Here is a 21,455-nt window from a genome sequence, read left to right as displayed (position 1 = left end):
AGGTTTCAGAATATGATCATGGGTGTGAATTTAATTGTGCCACTACAGTCATTAAACTGATTCAGACACAGTGCAGGATAAACCAACTGAGACGGCGGTAGCTTCTGCAATCTGCTTTGATAGAGTACGTCTGGAACAAGATGACAGGCCCCGCTCTCCATAATAGACAAGTCTGTCTTGCATGTTGAAGCAGGTTGTTGGAGCTAGGCCCTCGCATTTTTCAGGGGGTTTCCCTGTGCGTTTGCTGAGCTAAACACAGCAACAATGGCAGGCTATTTCTGACAGACTCTCTCTCCGAAGAGGAATCTGTTTCACTGTCACCTACGCACACATAACCCAGGACAGCCCACCATCCCGTCACCGCTCTCTCCTTCACAGTGACACCTCTCCTCTTCCCTCCCTCAATACCCACACCCATGTCTGTCTCCATTTCTCATTCTCACCACTCTTTCTCTTCCTCACACTCTCTCTCTCTCGCTCTCTACAGTACATACCCACAAAATGTACATCTCGCTCCCTTTCCCTCTAGCATATATTTTATTCTCTCCATGCCTGTATCTCAAACTCTCTTTCCTTCTCCATCTACACCAGACTTCTCCTCTTCCTTCCTCACCCCTCCATTCTGTGTGGTTCTAGTGTTACATGGTGAGCTTAGACCTCCTGAGATGTGGGCACCACCAGTGTCCCCCTCTGCCCTGGCAGAGGGCCAACAGATCCTGTACCCCCTCCCCTGCACAGAGGGTAGCAAGGTGTCCTTTTGTGTCACATATAGCAAATTCAGAGTGAGACGCAGGCACACACACATGCACACAGAGCTCCACAGAGACATCGTCAGGAAGGAAGAGTGATATACACTATATATACACTACCGGTCAAATGTTTTAGAACACCTACTAAGGGTTTTTCTTTATATTTACTATGTTCTACATTGTAGAATAATAGTGAAGACATCAAAACTATGAAATAACACATATGGAATCATGTAGTAACTAGAGGTCGACCGATTATGATTTTTCAACGCCGATACCGATTATTGGAGGACCCCAAAAAATCGCTGCCGATTAATCGGCCGATTTATTTATTTATTTGTAATAATAACAATTACAACAATACTTATTTTATTTTAACTTAATATAATACATAAATACTACCAATTTAGCCTCAAATAAATAATGAAACATGTTCAATTTGGTTTAAATAATGCAAAAACAAAGTGTTGGAGAAGAAAGTAAAAGTGCAATATGTGCCATGTAAGAAAGCTAACGTTTAAGTTCCTTGCTCAGAACATATGAAAGCTGGTGGTTCCTTTTAACATGAGTCTTCAATATTCCCAGGTAAGAAGTTTTAGGTTGTAGTTATTATAGGAATTATAGGACTATTTCTCTCTATACAATTTGTATTTCATATACCTTTGACTATTGGATGTTCTTATAGGCACTTTAGTATTGCCAGTGTAACAGTATAGCTTCCGTCCCTCTCCTCGCTCCTACCTGGGCTCAAACCAGGAACACATGGACAACAGCCACCCTCGAAGCAGCGTTACCCATGTAGAGCAAGGGGAACAACCACTCCCAAGTCTCAGAGCGAGTGACGTTTGAAACGCTATTAGCATGCACCCAGCTAACTAGCTAGCCATTTCACATCGGTTACACCAGCCTAATCTTGGGAGTTGATAGGCTTGAAGTCATAAACAGCGCAATGCTTGAAGAATTGTGAAGAGCTGCTGGCAAACGCACGAAGGTGCTGTTTGAATGAATGCTTACGAGCCTGCTGGTGCCTACCATCGCTCAGTCAGACTGCTCTATCAAATATCAAATCATAGACTTAATTATAATATAATAACACACAGAAATACGAGCCTTTGGTCATTAATATAGTCAAATCCGAAAACTATCATTTCGAAAACGAAACGTTTATTATTTCAGTGAAATACGGAATCGTTCCGTATTTTATCTAACGGGTGGCATCCCTAAGTCGAAATATTCCTGTTACATTGCACAACCTTCAATGTTATGTCATAATTATGTACAATTCTGGCAAATTAATTACGGCCTTTGTTAGGAATAAATGGACTTCACAGTTCGCAATGAGCCAGGCGGCCCAAACTGCTGTATATACCCTGACTGCTTGCACAGAACGCAAGAGAAGTGACACAACTCCCCTAGTTACAAGAAATTCATGTTAGCAGGCAATATTAACTAAATATGCTGGTTTAAAAATATATACTTGTGTATTGATTTTAAAGAAAGGCATTGATGTTTATGGTTAGGTACATTGGTGCAACGACAGTGCTTTTTTTGCAAATGCGCTTGTTAAATCATCACCCATTTGTCGAAGTAGGCTGTGATTCGATGAGAAATTAACAGGCACCGCATCGATTAAATGCAACGCAGGACACGTTAGATAAACTAGTAATATCATCAACCATGTGTAGTTAACTAGTGATTATGTTAAGATTGATAGTTTTTTATAAGATCAGTTTAACCTGTTGGGGATAGGGGGCAGTATTTACACGGCCGGATAAAAAACGCACCCGATTTAATCTGGTTATTACTACTGCCCAGAAACTAGAATATGCATATAATTATTGGCTTTGGATAGAAAACACCCTAAAGTTTCTAAAACTGTTTGAATGGTGTCTGTGAGTATAACAGAACTCATATGGCAGGCAAAAACCTGAGAAGATTCCAAACAGGAAGTACTCTCTCTGACCATTCCTTGGGCTTCTTGGCTCTGTTTATTGAACATTTAGGATCTTTGCTGTAACACTTCCTACGGCTCCCATAGGCTCTCAGAACCCGGGAAAAAGCTAAATGATGTAATTCCAGCCGCTGGCTGAAAAACTTTAGCGCGTTTGGATGGTGGTCGATCAGAGGGCCATCAGACTGAGGCTCGTGCACGAGGGGATCCCATGCTTTTACTTTCTCTCTCTTTGAACGTAAACACGCTTTCCCGGTCGGAATATTATCGCTTTTTTACGAGAAAAATGGCATAAAAATTGATTTTAAACAGCGGTTGACATGCTTCGAAGTATGGTAATGGAATATTTAGACATTTTTTGTCACGAAACGCGTCAGGCGCGTAACCCTTATTTACCCTTTCGGATAGTGTCTTGAACGCACGAACAAAACGCTGCTATTTGGATATAACAATGGATTATTTGGGACCAAACCAACATTTGTTATTGAAGTAGAAGTCCTGGGAGTGCATTCTGACGAAGAACAGCAAAGGTAATAACATTTTTCTTATAGTAAATCTGACTTTGGTGAGTACTAAACTTGCTGGGTGTCTAAATAGCTAGCCCTGTGATGCCGGGCTATCTACTTAGAATATTGCAAAATGTGCTTTCACCGAAAAGTTATTTTAAAATCGGACATGGTGAGTGCATATAGGAGTTCTGTATCTATAATTCTTAAAATAATTGTTATGTTTTTTGTGAACGTTTATCGTGAGTAATTTAGTAAATTCACCGGAAGTGTTCGGTGGGAATGCTAGTCACATGCTAGTCACATGCTAATGTAAAAAGCTGGTTTTTGATTTAAATATGAAATTGATTGAACAGACATGCATGTATTGTATAACATAATGTCCTAAGATTGTCATCTGATGAAGATCATCAAAGGTTAGTGCTGCATTTAGCTGTGGTTTGGGTTTATGTGACATTATATGCTAGCTTGAAAAATGGGTGTCTGATTATTTATGGCTGGGTACTCTGCTGACATAATCTAATGTTTTGCTTTCGTTGTAAAGCCTTTTTGAAATCGGACAGTGTGGTTAGATTAACGAGAGTCTTGTCTTTAAAATGGTGTAAAATAGTCATATGTTTGAGAAATTGAAGTAATAGCATTTCTAAGCTATTTGAATAACGCGGCACGGGATTCCACTGGCTGTTGAGTAGGTGGGACGCTTGCCCAGAGAGGTTAATGCTAGCTAGCAACTTACCTTGGCTTCTTGCTGCCGTTGCGTAACAGGTAGTCAGCCTGCCACGCAGGCTCCTCGTGGAGTGCAATGTAAGGCAGGTGGTTAGAGCGTTGGACTAGTAACCGGAAGGTTGCAAAAACGAATCCCCGAGTTGACAAGGTAAAAATCTGTTGTTCTGCCACTGAACAAGGCAGTTAACCCCCGTTCCTAGGCCGTCATTGAAAATAAGAATGTGTTCTTAATCTGACTTGCCTAGTTAAATAAAGGTGTAAAAAAAATATATATATCAAAAATAAAAAAAATCGGCAAATCGGTGGCCAAAAATACCGATTACCGGTTGTTATGGAAACTTGAAATCGGCCCTAATTAATCGGTCATTCCGATTAATCGGTCGACCTCTAGTAGTAACCAAAATAGTGTTAAACAAATCAAAATATACTTTACATTTGAGATTCTTCAAATAGCCACCCTTTGCCTTGATGACAGCTTTGCACACTCTTGGCATTCTCTCAACCAGCTTCACCTGGAATGCTTTTCCAGCAGTCTTGAAGGAGTTCCCACATATGCTGAGCACTTGTTGGCTGCTTTTCCTGCGGTCCGACTCATCCCAAACCATCTCAATTTGGTTGAGGTCGGGGGATTGTGGAGGCCAGATCATCTGATGCAGCACTCCATCGCTCTCCTTCTTGGTAAAATAGCCCTTACACAGCCTGGAGGTGTGTTGGGTCATTGTCCTGTTGAAAAACAAATGATAGTCCCACTAAGCCCAAACCAGATGGGACGGAGTATCGCTGCAGAATGCTGTGGTAGCCATGCTGGTTAAGTGTGCCTTGTAATCTAAATAAATCACAGGCAGTGTCACCAGCAAAGCACCCTCACACCATAACACCTCCTCCTCCATGCTTTACGGTGGGAAATACACATGCAGAGATCATCCGTTCACCCACACGCGTCTCGCAAAGACACAGAGGTTGGAAACAAAAATTTGGACTCATCAGACCAAAGGACAGATTTCTTGGCCCAAGCAAGTCTCTTCTTATTATTGGTGTCCTTTAGTAGTGGTTTCTTTGCAGCAATTCGACCATGAAGGCCTGATTCTCCTCTGAACAGTTGATGTTGAGATGTGTCTGTTACTTGAACTCTATGAAGCATTTATTTGGGCTGCAATTTCTGAGGCTGGTAACTCTAATGAACTTATCCTCTGCAGCAAAGGTAACTCTGGGTCTTCCATTCCTGTGGCGGTCCTCATGAGAGCCAGTTCCATCATAGATGGTTTTTGCGACAGCACTTGAATTTGATTTGATTTGTTTAACACTTTTTTGGCTACTACATGATTCCATGTGTTATTTCATAGTTTTGATGTCTTTCCTATTATTCTACAATGTAGAAAATAGTACAAATAAAGAAAAACCGTTGAATGAGTAAGTGTTCTAAAACCTTTGACCCGTAGTGTATATGAGAAAGAGTCTTTATTGTCAATATCGAAGAAAGGTATCCTTTTGCTTTTGGGCCACAATGCACGTCAACATTTGGGGTTCTAAATTACATTGTGTTCAAAGGGTGCCTGCTTTAATTTTATAATAGTTTTTTGGTGAATAAAGTGAAATTGATGTATTTTATTGGAAGACTTATGTCGCTCTCAAGACCCCAGCTCTGAAGTCTCACATAAAACTAAAATTGAAAGATTACACTGACTGTAATTGTCTTAAGAGTTGGGGAAAGTTGCTGTTGAACACTCACATAAAATTAGTAAGGTAAGGCTCACCTTTGTATGACAAATGCACTCTGGGAGCAGTCCGTGCATTGGCATGGCAACTGTAGACACATAAACTCAGTAGAAAGAGGAGGAGGGCTTGGGTGGTCTCCATAGCAACGACAGCAGTGTTAACCTTTGGAGTCCTACAAAGGGGACAGGTAAAAGCAGTACAGATTAACTGAACATCACTTAAAACCGTCATATCATTGCAACCATTTAGAGAGACTTCGACATAGAGGCCTTCACGAGTCCAAAAAGTTAGAGCCATTCCAAAATGCTCCAGGGTCTTTTTTTACATTCGAACCCGATACGCATGAATACATTTTTTAAATATATAGACCAGTTCCAAATGGACCATAGGACAACTAGAACCATTCCGTACAGACCTCGTCGGATCCAGACCCTTTCCGATCAGAGCCGAGTGACAGAAGCAGCAGAAAGGGCAATTTTTTTGTTACTTTATTAACCAGAGGTGATAAAGCGTGAGGGAGAGGAGGTAGAGAGAGGTGACGCTCTAGCAGGGGGCTCACCAGACTGGAGAGACATGCAGGAGGCCTGGCTCTGGGAGCAGGCACAGGACTCCCCAGGCTGGGGAGACATGCAGGAGGCCTGGCTCTGGGAGCAGGCACAGGACGCACCAGGCTGGGGAGACTTGCAGGAGGCCTGGCTCTGGGCGCAGGCACAGGACTCACCAGGCTGGGGAGACTTGCAGGAGGCCTGGCTCTGGAAGCAGGCACAGGATAGACCGGGTCCTGGAGACGCACTGGAGGTCTGGAGCACACGGCCTGCACAACCCGTCCTGGCTCGATGCCCACTCTAGCATGGCACTTGCGGGGGGCTGGCCTAAAGCGCACCGGGCAATGAGCGCACACTGGAGACACACCGTGCGCTTCACAGCATAACACGGTGCCTGACCAGTACCACGCTGCTTCCGGTAAGCACGGGGAGCTGGCTCAGGTCTCCAACCTGACTCTGCCACACTCCCCGTGTGCCCCCCAAAAATGTTTTTGGGGGGGCTGCCTCTCGGGCTTCCTTGCCAGCCGTGTTCCCTCATACCGTTGCCGTTGGTCCTTTTCTCCTGCTGCCTCCGCTCTTCTGAGTGCCTCTACCTGTTCCCATGGGAGGTGATCCCTGCCGACCAGGATCTCTTCCCAAGTGTAGGATCCCTTCCGTCCAGGATGTCCTCCCATGTCCAGTCCTCCTCTCCACGCTGCTTGGTCCGCTTGTGGTGGGTGGTTCTGTAACGGCTGTTGTCTTTTGTTTAGTTGTAAAGTGTTCTCATTTTCCATTAAATTTCATGATGAGCACTAACCACGCTGTGCCTTGGTCTACTCCATTCAACAGCCGGTACAGAGTGTGAGCTATTATACAATCTCTCTCTCTCTCTCTACTGCAGCAGTCGCGTTCGGATCGTTATGGGTCCTTCCGGACAAGTCAGTTAAAATTACACATACCTGAGACCCGTGACCCGTTACATTATTTAGAATTCTGGGTCAGGACCCGCTCGGGTCCCTGATCGAGTCTCAGTTATTCGGGTACAGGTGGATCCGTAAAGCTATCTCCCTCCCACCACTGAAATAGCCCTTGCACAGAAAAGTGTAGTTTTGAGAAGTTAAAAATAACTTCCAGTCCGTTGAAATGTCCCATTCACACTGAAATCACCCACTCAAAAGCCTTGACCCTGAAATGTCCCATTCACACTGAAATCACCCACTCAAAAGCCTTGACCCTGAAATGTCCCATTCACACTGAAATCACCCACTCAAAAGCCTTGACCCTGAAATGTCCCATTCACACTGAAATCACCCACTCAAAAGCCTTGACCCTGAAATGTCCCATTCACACTGAAATCACCCACTCAAAAGCCTTGACCCTGAAATGTCCCATTCACACTGAAATCACCCACTCAAAAGCCTTGACCCTGAAATGTCCCATTCACACTGAAATCACCCACTCAAAAGCCTTGACCCTGAAATGTCCCATTCACACTGAAATCACCCACTCAAAAGCCTTGACCCTGAAATGTCCCATTCACACTGAAATCACCCACTCAAAAGCCTTGACCCTGAAATGTCCCATTCACACTGAAATCACCCACTCAAAAGCCTTGACCCTGAAATGTCCCATTCACACTGAAATCACCCACTCAAAAGCCTTGACCCTGAAATGTCCCATTCACACTGAAATCACCCACTCAAAAGCCTTGACCCTGAAATGTCCCATTCACACTGAAATCACCCACTCAAAAGCCTTGACCCTGAAATGTCCCATTCACACTGAAATCACCCACTCAAAAGCCTTGACCCTGAAATGTCCCATTCACACTGAAATCACCCACTCAAAAGCCTTGACCCTGAAATGTCCCATTCACACTGAAATCACCCACTCAAAAGCCTTGACCCTGAAATGTCCCATTCACACTGAAATCACCCACTCAAAAGCCTTGACCCTGAAATGTCCCATTCACACTGAAATCACCCACTCAAAAGCCTTGACCCTGAAATGTCCCATTCACACTGAAATCACCCACTCAAAAGCCTTGACCCTGAAATGTCCCATTCACACTGAAATCACCCACTCAAAAGCCTTGACCCTGAAATGTCCCATTCACACTGAAATCACCCACTCAAAAGCCTTGACCCTGAAATGTCCCATTCACACTGAAATCACCCACTCAAAAGCCTTGACCCTGAAATGTCCCATTCACACTGAAATCACCCACTCAAAAGCCTTGACCCTGAAATGTCCCATTCACACTGAAATCACCCACTCAAAAGCCTTGACCCTGAAATGTCCCATTCACACTGAAATCACCCACTCAAAAGCCTTGACCCTGAAATGTCCCATTCACACTGAAATCACCCACTCAAAAGCCTTGACCCTGAAATGTCCCATTCACACTGAAATCACCCACTCAAAAGCCTTGACCCTGAAATGTCCCATTCACACTGAAATCACCCACTCAAAAGCCTTGACCCTGAAATGTCCCATTCACACTGAAATCACCCACTCAAAAGCCTTGACCCTGAAATGTCCCATTCACACTGAAATCACCCACTCAAAAGCCTTGACCCTGAAATGTCCCATTCACACTGAAATCACCCACTCAAAAGCCTTGACCCTGAAATGTCCCATTCACACTGAAATCACCCACTCAAAAGCCTTGACCCTGAAATGTCCCATTCACACTGAAATCACCCACTCAAAAGCCTTGACCCTGAAATGTCCCATTCACACTGAAATCACCCACTCAAAAGCCTTGACCCTGAAATGTCCCATTCACACTGAAATCACCCACTCAAAAGCCTTGACCCTGAAATGTCCCATTCACACTGAAATCACCCACTCAAAAGCCTTGACCCTGAAATGTCCCATTCACACTGAAATCACCCACTCAAAAGCCTTGACCCTGAAATGTCCCATTCACACTGAAATCACCCACTCAAAAGCCTTGACCCTGAAATGTCCCATTCACACTGAAATCACCCACTCAAAAGCCTTGACCCTGAAATGTCCCATTCACACTGAAATCACCCACTCAAAAGCCTTGACCCTGAAATGTCCCATTCACACTGAAATCACCCACTCAAAAGCCTTGACCCTGAAATGTCCCATTCACACTGAAATCACCCACTCAAAAGCCTTGACCCTGAAATGTCCCATTCACACTGAAATCACCCACTCAAAAGCCTTGACCCTGAAATGTCCCATTCACACTGAAATCACCCACTCAAAAGCCTTGACCCTGAAATGTCCCATTCACACTGAAATCACCCACTCAAAAGCCTTGACCCTGAAAATAATCTGTTTGCAGGTCAGTGAGCATCAAAGCTTTCAGAGGTGAGACTAAAATGTCCTCATTACTGAGATATAACATTAGCATGTCAATAGCTACAAATTCTAATTTCACACTATCAATAACAAGACAAGAAAAAAGAGTGCACTTACAACTACCATCTGATGCAGAAATATTGGGAACTAGTAAACATTAGGTGCCGGTTTCCCTGACACAGATTTAGCTAAATCCTGGACTAAAAAGCACATTCAGTGAAGATTCCTCATTGAGAATGTTTTTTGTTGTCCAGGACAAGGCCTAATACTGTGTCTGGGAAACCCGCCCTAAGAAAGCTATCCTATTAAAGGGCAACTGAACGTACAGTAATAAGCAACTTCGCCTATGTGGCATCATATGAGTCAAAAACATTTCCTCTAGTGTAAAAATTGACTACAAAGAGTAAATAGGATCATTTCGGTCAGTGATAAAGTCAGTCTCATCCAAAACTGAGACCTGTCTTGCTTTAAATCTGAAACTTTTTTACAAAGAGACTGTCTAAAAGCAAGAGAACCACCAATAAGGATCACACACACACTCCCTCACTAGGTAGGCCTCGAAATCAAATGTAAATCCTGTCTATTTAAGTTAGGGCGTGGGTGCTGTACTTTATTTCCCCAAATTCCCCAAGATTAATGACGGGTTATCATAACTGTAACATAAACAGCTGACACAACACAAAGATGAACGGTTTAAAGAAGCAGTTGGCAATCCTATCACCTCTGACCAGATGTTGAATCGGCGCAAACAGCCACCGTTCGTAGTCACCCAGCAGGTGATCACTTACACAACATGGCCACTATGCTGATTTCAGCCCTTCATTGACACGGTGGGTCTGAGCTGTTACCTTTAATGATAATATTGCTTTTCTCTGTCAACATGCTTACAGTGTAATTGGAAAGTATTCAGACCCCTTCAGTTTTTTCACATTTTGTTACGTTACAATCTTACTCTAAATGTTAAAAAAAAATCCTTATCAATCTACACACAACACCCCATATTGACAAAGCGAAAACAGGTTTATAGACATTGTTGCAAATGTATTAAAAATAAAAAACAGTAATACCTTATTTACATACAGTTGAAGTCGGAAGTTTATATACACCTTAGCCAAATACATTTAAACTCAGTTTTTCACAATTCCTGACATTTAATCCAAGTAAAAATTCCCTGTCTTGGGTCAGTTAGGATCACCACTTTATTTTAAGAATGTGAAATGTCTGAATAATATTAGAGAGAATGATTTATTTCAGCTTTTATTTCTTTCATCACATTCCCAGTGGGTCAGAAGTTTACATACACTCAATAGTATTTGGTAGCATTGCCGTTAAATTGTTTAACTTGGGTCAAACGTTTCGGGTAGCCTTCCACAAGCTTCCCACAATAAGTTGGGTGAATTTTGGCCCATTCCTCCTGACAGAGTTGGTGTAACTGAATCAGGTTTGTAGGCATCCTTGCTCGCACAAGCTTTTTCAGTTCTGCCCACAAATGTTCTATAGGATTGAGGTCAGGGCTTTGTGATGGCCACTCCAATACCTTGACTTTGTTGTCCTTAAGCCATTTTGCCAAAACTTTGGAAGTATCCTTAGGGTCATTGTCCATTTGGAAGACCCATTTGCGACCAAGCTTTAACTTCCTGTCTGATGTCTTGAGATGTTGCTTCCATATATCCACATTATTTTCCTACCTCATGATGCCATCTGTTTTGTGAAAATGCACCAGTCCCTCCTGCAGCAAAGCACCCCCACAACACGATGCTGCCACCCCCGTGCTTCACAGTTAGGATGGTGTTCTTCAGTTTGCAAGCCTCCCCCTTTTTCCTCCAAACATAACGATAGTCATTATGGCTGTTACGGATACAGGTATCCTGTGTATGTGTCCTGTGCGTGTGTTTCTTTTCTCTCCTTCTCCTCCTCACAGGTGACAATCATCCTTCCCCAATCAGTCATCAATCAGTCGCTAATCAGAAGACACCTGCCCCTTTTCTCAAACCCTATCACATCCCCGTTCCATTGGTTTAAAACCCCAGTCAATCTCTCTCTATGTGAGCTCGATCTCTCTGTGTTAAATCTCTCTCTTTCTCTCTCTCTCTCTCTCTCTCTGAATACAGATCGCTCATTTGTTTTGCCCATACATATCACTTTATCCGTCAGCCTGTGAGTATTGTTTTTGTTAAAATTTTGACTGTTTGTTTGTTGGTGGGAAAAGGGGGTACCAAGACAAGTCGCCCATGGGCATACATTATCCGTAGGAATACTTTGTCTAAGTACCCTAGTTAGAACTGGGCTGACCACCCACTGTATTTTTGGTTAGTTAGCTAGCTGTTATTGAAATAGGCTAGTCTAGTTTAGGGGTGTTTTTGGATTATTGTTTCTTTCCTTGGGTCCAGCTCAGCCCCTTTTCTCACACCCCTTTACCGTGTGTTTAAAGAAATAAACCATTAGTGTTTGACGGTAAGTTGTAAGTTGTCTGTGGTTATTAGTTCTGACTGTTTCTTTTCACTATTATGATTTGCATGAGTTATGTTACAGGTCTCGTTTCCATCCCCCCTAGACTGCAGGGCCAAAGGGATTCGTAACAATGGCCAAACAGTTCTATTTTTGTTTCATCACACCAGAGGACATTTCTCCAAAAAGTAAGATATTTGTCCCCATGTGCAGTTGCAAACCATAGTCTGGCTTTTTTATGGTGGTTTTGGAGCAGTGGCTTCTTCCTTGCTGAGCTGACTTTCACGTTATGTCGATATAGGACTCGTTTTACTGTGGATATAGATACTTTTGTGCCTGTTTCCTCCAGCATCTTCACAAGGTCCTTTGCTGTTGTTCTGGGATTGATTTGCACTTTTTGCACCACAGTACATTCATCTCTAGGAGACAGAACGCGTCTCCTTCCTGAGCGGTATGACGGCTTCGTGGTCCCATGGTGTTTATACTTGCGTACTGTTGTTTGTACAGATTATCATTTTCTGGAATTTTCCAAGCTGTTTAAAGGCACAGTCAACTTAGTGTATGTAAACTTCTGACCCACTGGAATTGTGACACAGTGAATGATGAGTGAAATAACCTGTCTGTAAACAATTGTTGGAAAAATTACTTGTGTCATGCACAAAGTAGATGTCCTAACTGACTTGCCAAAACTATAGTTTGTTCACAAGAAATGTGTGGAGTGGTTGAAAAACAAGTTTTAATGACACCAACCTAAGTGTATGTAAACTTCTGACTTGAACTGTAGTTTTTTTCCCTCATCAATCCACACACAATAGCCCAAAATAAAAAACCAAACCTCTACGGAGCTCTACGGACAATTCCTAATGACCTAATGGCTTGGTATAGACAGGTGATATAGACAGGTTTTTTTTTTTTTAAATAGGGTCTGAATACTTACACTACTACTACTGGTCAAAGGTTTTAGAACACCTACTCATTCAAGGGTTTTTCCTAATTTTTCCTATTTTCTACATTGTAGAATAATAGTTGAGACATCAAAACTATGAAATGACACATGGAATCATGTAGTAACCAAAAAAGTGTTAAACAAATAAAAATATATTTTATATTTGAGATTCTTCAAATAGCCACCCTTTGCCTTGATGACAGCTTTGCACACTCTTGGCATTGAGTGGATACTGTGACAGTACACCTCCCCTGACGCGCGGCTCCCGCAGCGCGCCGACGCCGGCCTCGGGGACGGCCCGGAGGGCGAGGCGCCGGCCGGTCCGGACGGAGACGATGGAACTCCTGGAGCATAGTGGGATCCAAAATGTCCCTCACCGGAACCCAGCACCTCTCCTCCGGACCGTACTCCTCCCAGTCCACGAGGTACTGCAGGCCCCCTACCCAGAGTCCAGGATGGCCCGGACAGTGTACGCTGGGGCCCCCCTGATGTCCAGGGGGGGCGGAGGGACCTCCCGCACCTCAGCGTCCTGTAGTGGACCACCGGCCTGAGGAGAGACACATGAAACGAGGGGTTAATACGGTAGTATGATGGGAGTTGCAACCTATAACACACCTCGTTTATTCTCCTCAGGACTTTGAACGGCCCCACAAATCGCGGACCCAGCTTCCGGCAGGGCAGGCGGAGGGGCAGGTTCCGGGTCGAGAGCCAGACTCTGTCCCCCGGATTATAAACGGGAGCCTCACTGCGGTGGCGGTCAGCGCTCTCTTTCTGTCGACCTATCGCTCGCCTCAGGCATTCCTGGACAGCCCTCCAGGTCTCTTGAGAGCGCTGTACCCATTCCTCCACCGCAGGAGCCTCCGTCTGGCTCTGCTGCCAGGGCACCAGGACCGGCTGATAACCTAACACTACCTGGAAAGGTGACAGGTTAGTAGAGGAGTGGCGCTGAGAGTTCTGGGCCATCTCGGCCCATGGCACGAACCTCGCCCACTCCCCTGGCCGGTCCTGGCAATACGACCGCAGGAACCTGCCCACATCCTGGTTAATGCGCTCAACCTGCCCATTACTCTCGGAGTGAAAACCCGAGGTCAGGCTGACCGAGACCCCCAGCCTCTCCATAAACGGCCTCCACACCCTGGAAGTAAACTGGGGACCCCGATCAGATACGATGTCCTCGGGCACCCCGTAGTGCCGGAAGACATGGGTGAATAGGGCCTCCGCGGTCCGTAGGGCCGTAGGAAGACCGGGTAATGGGAGCAGACGGCAGGACTTCGAGAACCGATCCACAACAACCAGGATGGTAGTGTTCCCCTGAGATGGCGGGAGATCCGTAAGGAAATCCACCGAGAGGTGAGACCAAGGTCGTTGTGGAACGGGGAGGGGCTGTAATTTCCCCCGAGGCAGGTGCCTAGGAGCCTTGCACTGGGCGCACACCGAACAAGAAGAGACATAGTGTCTTACATCCTCAGCCAAGGTGGGCCACCAGTACTTTCCTTTCAGGCCTCGCACTGTCCGTTCCACTCCAGGATGACCCGAGGAGGGTAGAGTGTGAGCCCATCGGATCAGGCGATCGCGAACACCAAGCGGAACGAACTTCAGACCCGCGGGACATTGAGGGGGAGTGGGTTCCGACCTGAACCGCCCGCTCAATGTCCGCATCCACCTCCCATACCACCGGTGCCACTAGACAGAACGCCGGGAGTATGGCAGTCGGATCAATGGTCCGCTCCTCGGAGTCGTAGAGACGCAACAGTGCGTCGGCCTTCCGGTTCCGAGACCCCGGAATGTAGGAAAGGGTGAATTGGAACCTCGTAAAGAACATGGCCCATCTGGCCTAACGAGGATTAAGTCTCCTCACTGCTCAGATGTACTCCAGGTTACGGTGGTCGGTCCAGATGAGAAAAGGGTGACGTGCCCCCTCAAGCCAATGTCTCCACACTGTCAAAGCTTTGACCACGGCCAACAACTCCCTGTCCCCCACGTCATAGTTGCGCTCCGCCGGACTCAGCTTCTTAGAAAAGAATGCACAGGGGCGGAGCTTCGGAGGAGCGCCCGAGCGCTGCGACAGCACTGCTCCGACCCCAGCCTCGGACGCGTCCACCTCTACTATGAATGGCAAAGAGGGATCCTGATGCGCCAGCACCGGAGCGTCGGTAAACAGAACCTTCAGACAACGGAAGGCTCTGTCCGCCTCTGCCGACCAACGTAGTCGCACCGGACCCCCTTCATCAGTGAGGTAATGGGAGCTGCCACCTGACCAAAACCCCGGATAAACCTCCGGTAATAATTGGCGAACCCCAAGAACCGCTGCACCTCCTTCACCGTGGTAGGGGTCGGCCAATTACGCACGGCCGTAACGCAATCACATTCCATCACCACCCCTGTGGTGGAAATGCAATATCCTAGGAAAGAGACGTCTCGTTTGGAGAACTCACATTTCTCAGCCTTGACGTATAGGTTATGCTCCAGCAGCCGCCCTAGCACTTTGCGCACCAGAGCCACATGCGCGGCGCGTGTGGCGGAGTAGATCAGAATGTCATCGATGTACACCACTACACCCTGTCCGAGCATGTCTCTGAGAACCTCGTCCACAAGGATTCGAAGACAGCAGGAGCATTTTTCAACCCATACGGCATGACGAGGTACTCATAATGGCCAGATGTGGTACTAAATGCGGTTTTCCACTCGTCTCCCCCTCGGATACGCACCAGGTTATACGCGCTCCTGAGATCTAGTTTGGTGAAGAAGCACGCCCCGTGAAATGACTCCACCGCCGTAGCAATGAGAGGTAGCGGGTAACTGAACCCCACTGTGATCGAATTTAGACCTCTATAGTCAATGCACGGGCGCAGACCTCCCTCCTTCTTCTTCACAAAAAAGAAGCTCAAGGAGACAGGGGATTTAGATGGCCGAATGTATCCCTGTCTCAAGGACTCAGCGACATATGTTTCCATAGCCACTGTCTCCTCCTGAGACAGAGAATACACGTGGCTTTTAGGAAGGACCGCGTCAGCCTGGAGGTTCGTCTTACTGAAGGCGATAGCCAAATCGGCATATTCAGAGGGAATGTGCACAGTAGAGACTTGGTCTGGACTCTCCACCGTGGTTGCACCTATGGAAACTCCTATACATCTACCTGAGCACTCCCTCGACCACCCCTTAAGAGCCCTCTGTCCCCACGAAATCTGAGGGTTGTGAGTGGCTAGCCAGGGGATACCCAGTACCACTGGAAACGCCGGGGAGTCAATGAGGAAGAGGCTGATACGTTCCACATGACCCCCCCACGTCGCCATAACCAGTGGTACAGTAGCCTACCCCACTTGGCCGGACCCTAGTGGTCGACTGTCTAAGGCGTGCACAGGGAAGGGGTGGTCCAGCTGAACCAGGGGAATCCCTAACCTTTTAGCGACCCCACGGTCCATAAAACTCCCAGCTGCACCTGAATCGACTAGTGCCTTATACTGGAAGTGAGGGGAAAAATCAGGAAAACAAACTGAAATGTACAGATGGTCGACAGGGGGCTCTGGGTGTGGCTGGTGCTGACTCACCTGGGGGGTCGATGAAGTGCTCCGCCTGCCATCCGAACTCCTGGGGGGATCCCTCCAGCACCGGTCCGCAGTGTGTCCTCTGCGCCCGCAATGGGTGCAGGAGAGGCCCCTCCCCCCGGTCCTCCTTGATGCAGCTCCTCCTATCTCCATGGGCTGTGGAGCAGGAGGGCTGGGAGGTGGAACGAACAGGCCCCGACTGGAACGTCCCCGGGCAGCCAGCAGGTTGTCCAGTCTGATGGATAAATCCACCAGCTGGTCCAGTGTGATGGCGTGGTCCCTGCAGGCCAGCTCCCGGCGGACATCCTCTCGGAGACTGCAGCAATAAGAATCCATCAGGGCCCGCTCATTCCACCCCGACCCCGCGGCGAGAGTCCTGAACTCCAGAGCGAAGTCCTGAGCACTCCTCGTCCCCTGTCTTAAGTGAAACAATCGCTCACCCGCCGCCCTGCCCTCCGGGGGATGATCGAATACCGCCCGGAAGCGGCGGGTGAACTCCGGGTAGTCACCCCAAGCCGAGTCTGGGCCATCCCAAACCGCGTTGGCCCATTCCAGGGCTCTACCCGTAAGACAAGAGACGAGGGCGCTCACCTTTTCTTCGTCGGTATGGAGAGGGGCGAACGGTCGCCAGGTAGAGTTCAATCTGTAGTAAAAACCCCTTACATCCCGTAGCTGTCCCGTCAAACTCCGTCGGTGGCGTAATCCGGATGCCGCTCGCGCCCGCTTCAGGTGGGGTTTGTAGAGGCGCCGGCTGAGGAACCGGAGCTGGTCTGGTGATTGAAGCCCCTCTCTCCCAGTTCTCCAATCTGGCCAGCACTTGGTCCATCGCCGAGCCCAGGCGGTGGAGGAGGTTGGAGTGCTGTGACACCTGTTCGGCCACTGACGGTGCTTCCGCTCCTGCTGACTCCATATTTTATTTGGTGCGGGATTCTGTCACGGTTCCGTAAGGCAGGAGGAAAAGACAGAGTCAAACACAGGAGACGTAGTCCAGTTGTGCCGTAGAACGGTATATTTATTTCACCGAAAAAAAACACTCGGCGTAACACAAGGGCATAGGGTGTGCCCAGAGACCACACGGGAACACAGTTAACCCCGAGAAAACAAAGATACGCACGGGGCGCAGCCCGGCAAATATAACATTCCTCTAGCGAGAAGCCGCTGGGGAAAAATGTGCAAAAAAACACAAACGTTCACAGACCTGCCCGCTGACGAATAAACAATCCCGCACAAAACACAAACCACAAGGAACAAACTAAATACCCCCCCACTAATTACAGAAACGGAAACAGGTGCGGACTTAAACAGACAAAACACAACGAACACAGAACATAGATCGGTGGCAGCTAGTAGACCGGCGACGATGACCGCCGAGCGCCGCCCGGCCGAGGAGGGGCACCATTTTCTGTGGATACTGTGACAATGTGGAAAAAGTCAAGGGGTTTGAATACTTTCCGAATGCACTGTATATGAGCCCAAGCCTAAAAAAAAAAAAAAAATGGAATTAAAATAATGATTGTGCTGTTATACAATACATAGCCTAATATCCTACCACATATTACGCACAGCAGAAAAACATTAACAAAACATACATTTAAGATGTATTTGTTACAAAATTAAACAAATACAAAATTAAACTAATTCTGGTAATCGCCTTTAAGTGTGGACTGGATTATTATTCATACTGGATGGACTGGTTACCTTATGCTACGCTCCAAACTTTCTATCCATGAGTCTGAGAGAAAATGTTTAGGCCTAGGCGATGCTATTGGTTCATTGATTGTGCAGGGCGGCTTACAGAGTTAGCCTACGATTGTAGTGAATTTCTATTTGATTTTGAATTGCCTAGTAATAGGGAATCTTAGATATTTTATAATGAATAGGCTGACACATTACCTTTAGCTACAGAATATCTCATGCTTTTCCATCTCCTCCTTTCTTTCCGTCATTTCTTTCTTGAGTGCAAAGATAGGGGCTGGCAACAGTTTAATTAAATATGTTTTGTTGTGGGGCCTCCCGAGTGGCGCAGCAGTCTAAGGCACTGCATCGTAGTGCTAGCTGCGTCTCTACAGATCCTGGTTCGATACCGGGCTGTGTCACAGCCGGCCACGACCGGTAGAACCATGAGGCGGCGCACAATTGGTCCAGCGTTGTTAGGGGAGGGTTTGGCCGGCTGGGATGTCCTTGTCCCATCGCGCTCTAGCGACTCCTGTGGTGGGCCGGGCGCACGCACGCTGACACAGTTGCCATGTGTACAGTGTTTCCTCCAACACATTGGTGTGGCTGGCTTCCGGGTTAAGCGAGCATTGGGTCAAGAAGCAATTCAGATTGGCGGGGTCGTGTTTCGGAGGAAGCACAGCTCTCGACCTTCGCCTCTCCCGAGTCCGTATGGGAGTTGCAGCGATGGGACAAGACTGTTACTACCAATTGGATATCATGAAAATGGGGGTAAAATATGTTTCCTTGTGAAAACATGTTACTATCAATGTTCCTGAACAGATTTCACTTGCTTTCCCAAATTATATACTGGGTAGCTGCAGGAACATGGTTGGAGAGGCCATGGCATACAGAGTTTGGGCAGAATGTCACTTGTTGTGCAGCAAGGCTGCATGCTCCTCAAACAGTGGTTGATGCATGAAGTGAAATAAGTGTTCTTATAAGCCCAGATATTTCTATATGCAATCCCGTGTGAAAGCAGAGTTTTGATGCTTGCCACTAAAAAGAGCAAGATCCCATCTGATACTATATTTAGGCCTATTTCTCAGCTGCTCCACTATAAAACCAGAGTAGCCTACCCGACATGATTTAAACAGCCTCCATTCACTACTCCAGTGATGTGTCTTTTTTCCCCTGTCCCTGTTCCTATCCGTTTGATAATGGGCCATTCTAAATATATATTAGTAAAGGCAAGAGTAAATTGGGAATAGTCCAATGGGTGAAAATATGATCGCTTGATGAGAGAACAGGGTGTGCAGTCCAAGGCCAGGAACAGAGAGCAAGCATTTTTGAGACTTTTTCAAATAGTCAATAGCCTATAGTCACATCATGCAGTTTTGATTTCTAAGACATTCTAAGGTTTGAGTCATTCACAACTAAATTAGCCAAATAACTCTAAATCTAGCGTATAGAACCTGTTTCAAATGATCACTTTTACACTCAACATAGCCACTTCATATGCACACTCGCTCCGGAATAGAAAAATATCCTTATATATTTTATTCAATTATATTATCTTATTCCATTATATTATTCTTATTATAAAATCATATAACATGAAATAATGGCATGGGACTTATTAACATATCTTGTCTGCTAAATTAACTAGCCTACAGCCTATGGAATGACTTATAGCCAGATAACATAGGACGACTACATTTTGTTCATATCATTGTTTCTTTAGACCTGCCTAAAAAAAAAATTATGAATTTATTGTGATGGTGTATATTAAATGAATTTTAAATATAGATGTTCCAAAGGCGCACATCAGTGGCTTGCATGCTTGGAGGGACTGGAGATGCTAAATGTGTTTATGTTAATTAATGGTCAATTGGTTTCTTGAAGAGGGGCGGAACTCTGGACATCTTGAAATCAGTGGTCAGGGATGAGTTGATGAGGGAAGTGAGGAATAGGAGAAGATCTCCAGAGATGGTCTGGAGAAGGGAGGAGGGGATGGGGTCAAGTTGGCAGATTGTTGGGAGGCTGGACATCACTAGTCGCAGGTTTTTAACTGGAGAGAGGAGAGAAAGAAGTCAAGATGTAGGGTCGTTCTGTGTGAGTTGGATCAGTGGGCTCTGTGAATGAGGAGCGGATGTCGTCAACCTTATTTTCAAAGTGGTTGACAAAGTTTTCCGCAGAGGGAGGAGGGAAGGGGATGAGGTGGAGGATTAAGAAGGGAGGACAAAGTGGAGAAGAGTTTCCCAGGGTTGGAGGCAGACGCTTGGAATTTAGAGTGATAGGAAGTGGCTTTAGCACTGATACAGAGGAAGAGGAGGGAGTGGAAGGATAATAGGTCCTCCAAAGTTTTGTTTTCCTCCATTCAGCTGCCCGGAGCCCTGTTCTGTTAGCACGCCATTCAGCCACGGAGCGGGAGGGGAAGGTCGAGCCGGCCGGGAGGAAAGGAGACAGTGAGAGTCAAAGGATGTGGAAAGGGAGGAGAGTAGGGTCGAACAGGCAGAGTCAGGAGGCAGGAGGGGAAAAGGATTTTGAAGAAGGAAGAGAGGATAGGATAGATGAGGACAGAGTAGTGGGAGAGAGAGCGAAGATTGCGAAGGCACAAATCAAATCAAAGTTTATTGGTCGCAGACACAGATTTGCAGATGTTATCGCAGGTGCAGATAAATGCTTATGTTTCTAGCTCCAACAGTGCACTAATATATAATATAAAAATTAGAAATAAAAAAATATCAGAAAGAGTCCGGAATATAAATATATATATAAATGGTGTGTATAGCAGTGGAGGCTACTGAGAGGGGGACGGCTCATAATAATGGCTGGAACGGAGCGAATGAAATGGCATCAAACAATTGGAAACCATGTGTTTGATGTATTTGATACCATTCCACTCCAGCCATTACCACAAATCCGTCCTCCCCAATTAAGGTGCCACCAACCTCCTGTGGTGTATAGACAGTATGGACAGTACATTAATAGAAAGGTGTGTGTGTGTGTGTGTGTGTGTGTGTGTGTGTGTGTGTGTGTGTGTGTGTGTGTGTGTGTGTGTGTGTATAGCAGTAGTTATATAGGATGACCAGAATACAGGCGCTGTTGCGCCTTCTTCACCACGCTGCCAGTGTAGAGGGATCATTTCAGGTCCTCAGTGATGTGCTGAGTAACTTGAAGCTTTTGAACCTCTCTACTGCTCTCTTGGCTGTTGCCTGTAGTCCATGATCATCTCCTTTGTTTTGTTAACGTTGAGGGAGAGGTTATTTTCCTGCCACCACTCCGCCAGGGTTCTCACCTCCTCCATGTAGGCTGTCTCGTCGTTGTTGGTAATCAGGCCTACAACTGTTGT

The 21,455-nt window shown here is 46.2% G+C and overlaps 1 protein-coding gene across 2 annotated transcripts in view; it reads right to left on the bottom strand.

Annotated features, from left to right (window-relative positions):
- Positions 1–21,455, bottom strand: part of LOC115166300 (semaphorin-3F) — a 106,491-nt gene that overhangs the window by 47,121 nt on the left and 37,915 nt on the right. The window contains exon 2 of one of the 2 annotated variants that reach the window (XM_029720181.1): positions 5,687–5,820. The exons of the other annotated variant lie outside the window; for it this stretch is intronic. Within the exon in view, the coding sequence (XP_029576041.1) occupies positions 5,687–5,789 (103 nt within the window). The 5' untranslated portion in view covers positions 5,790–5,820. The remainder of the gene's footprint in view (positions 1–5,686; positions 5,821–21,455) is intronic. 2 annotated transcript variants of the gene reach the window in all.

This window comes from Salmo trutta, chromosome 28 (genome assembly GCF_901001165.1).
Source record: "Salmo trutta chromosome 28, fSalTru1.1, whole genome shotgun sequence".
NCBI classification, from domain to species: Eukaryota; Metazoa; Chordata; class Actinopteri; order Salmoniformes; family Salmonidae; genus Salmo; species Salmo trutta.
This window is presented reverse-complemented; position numbering and strand designations above follow the sequence as displayed.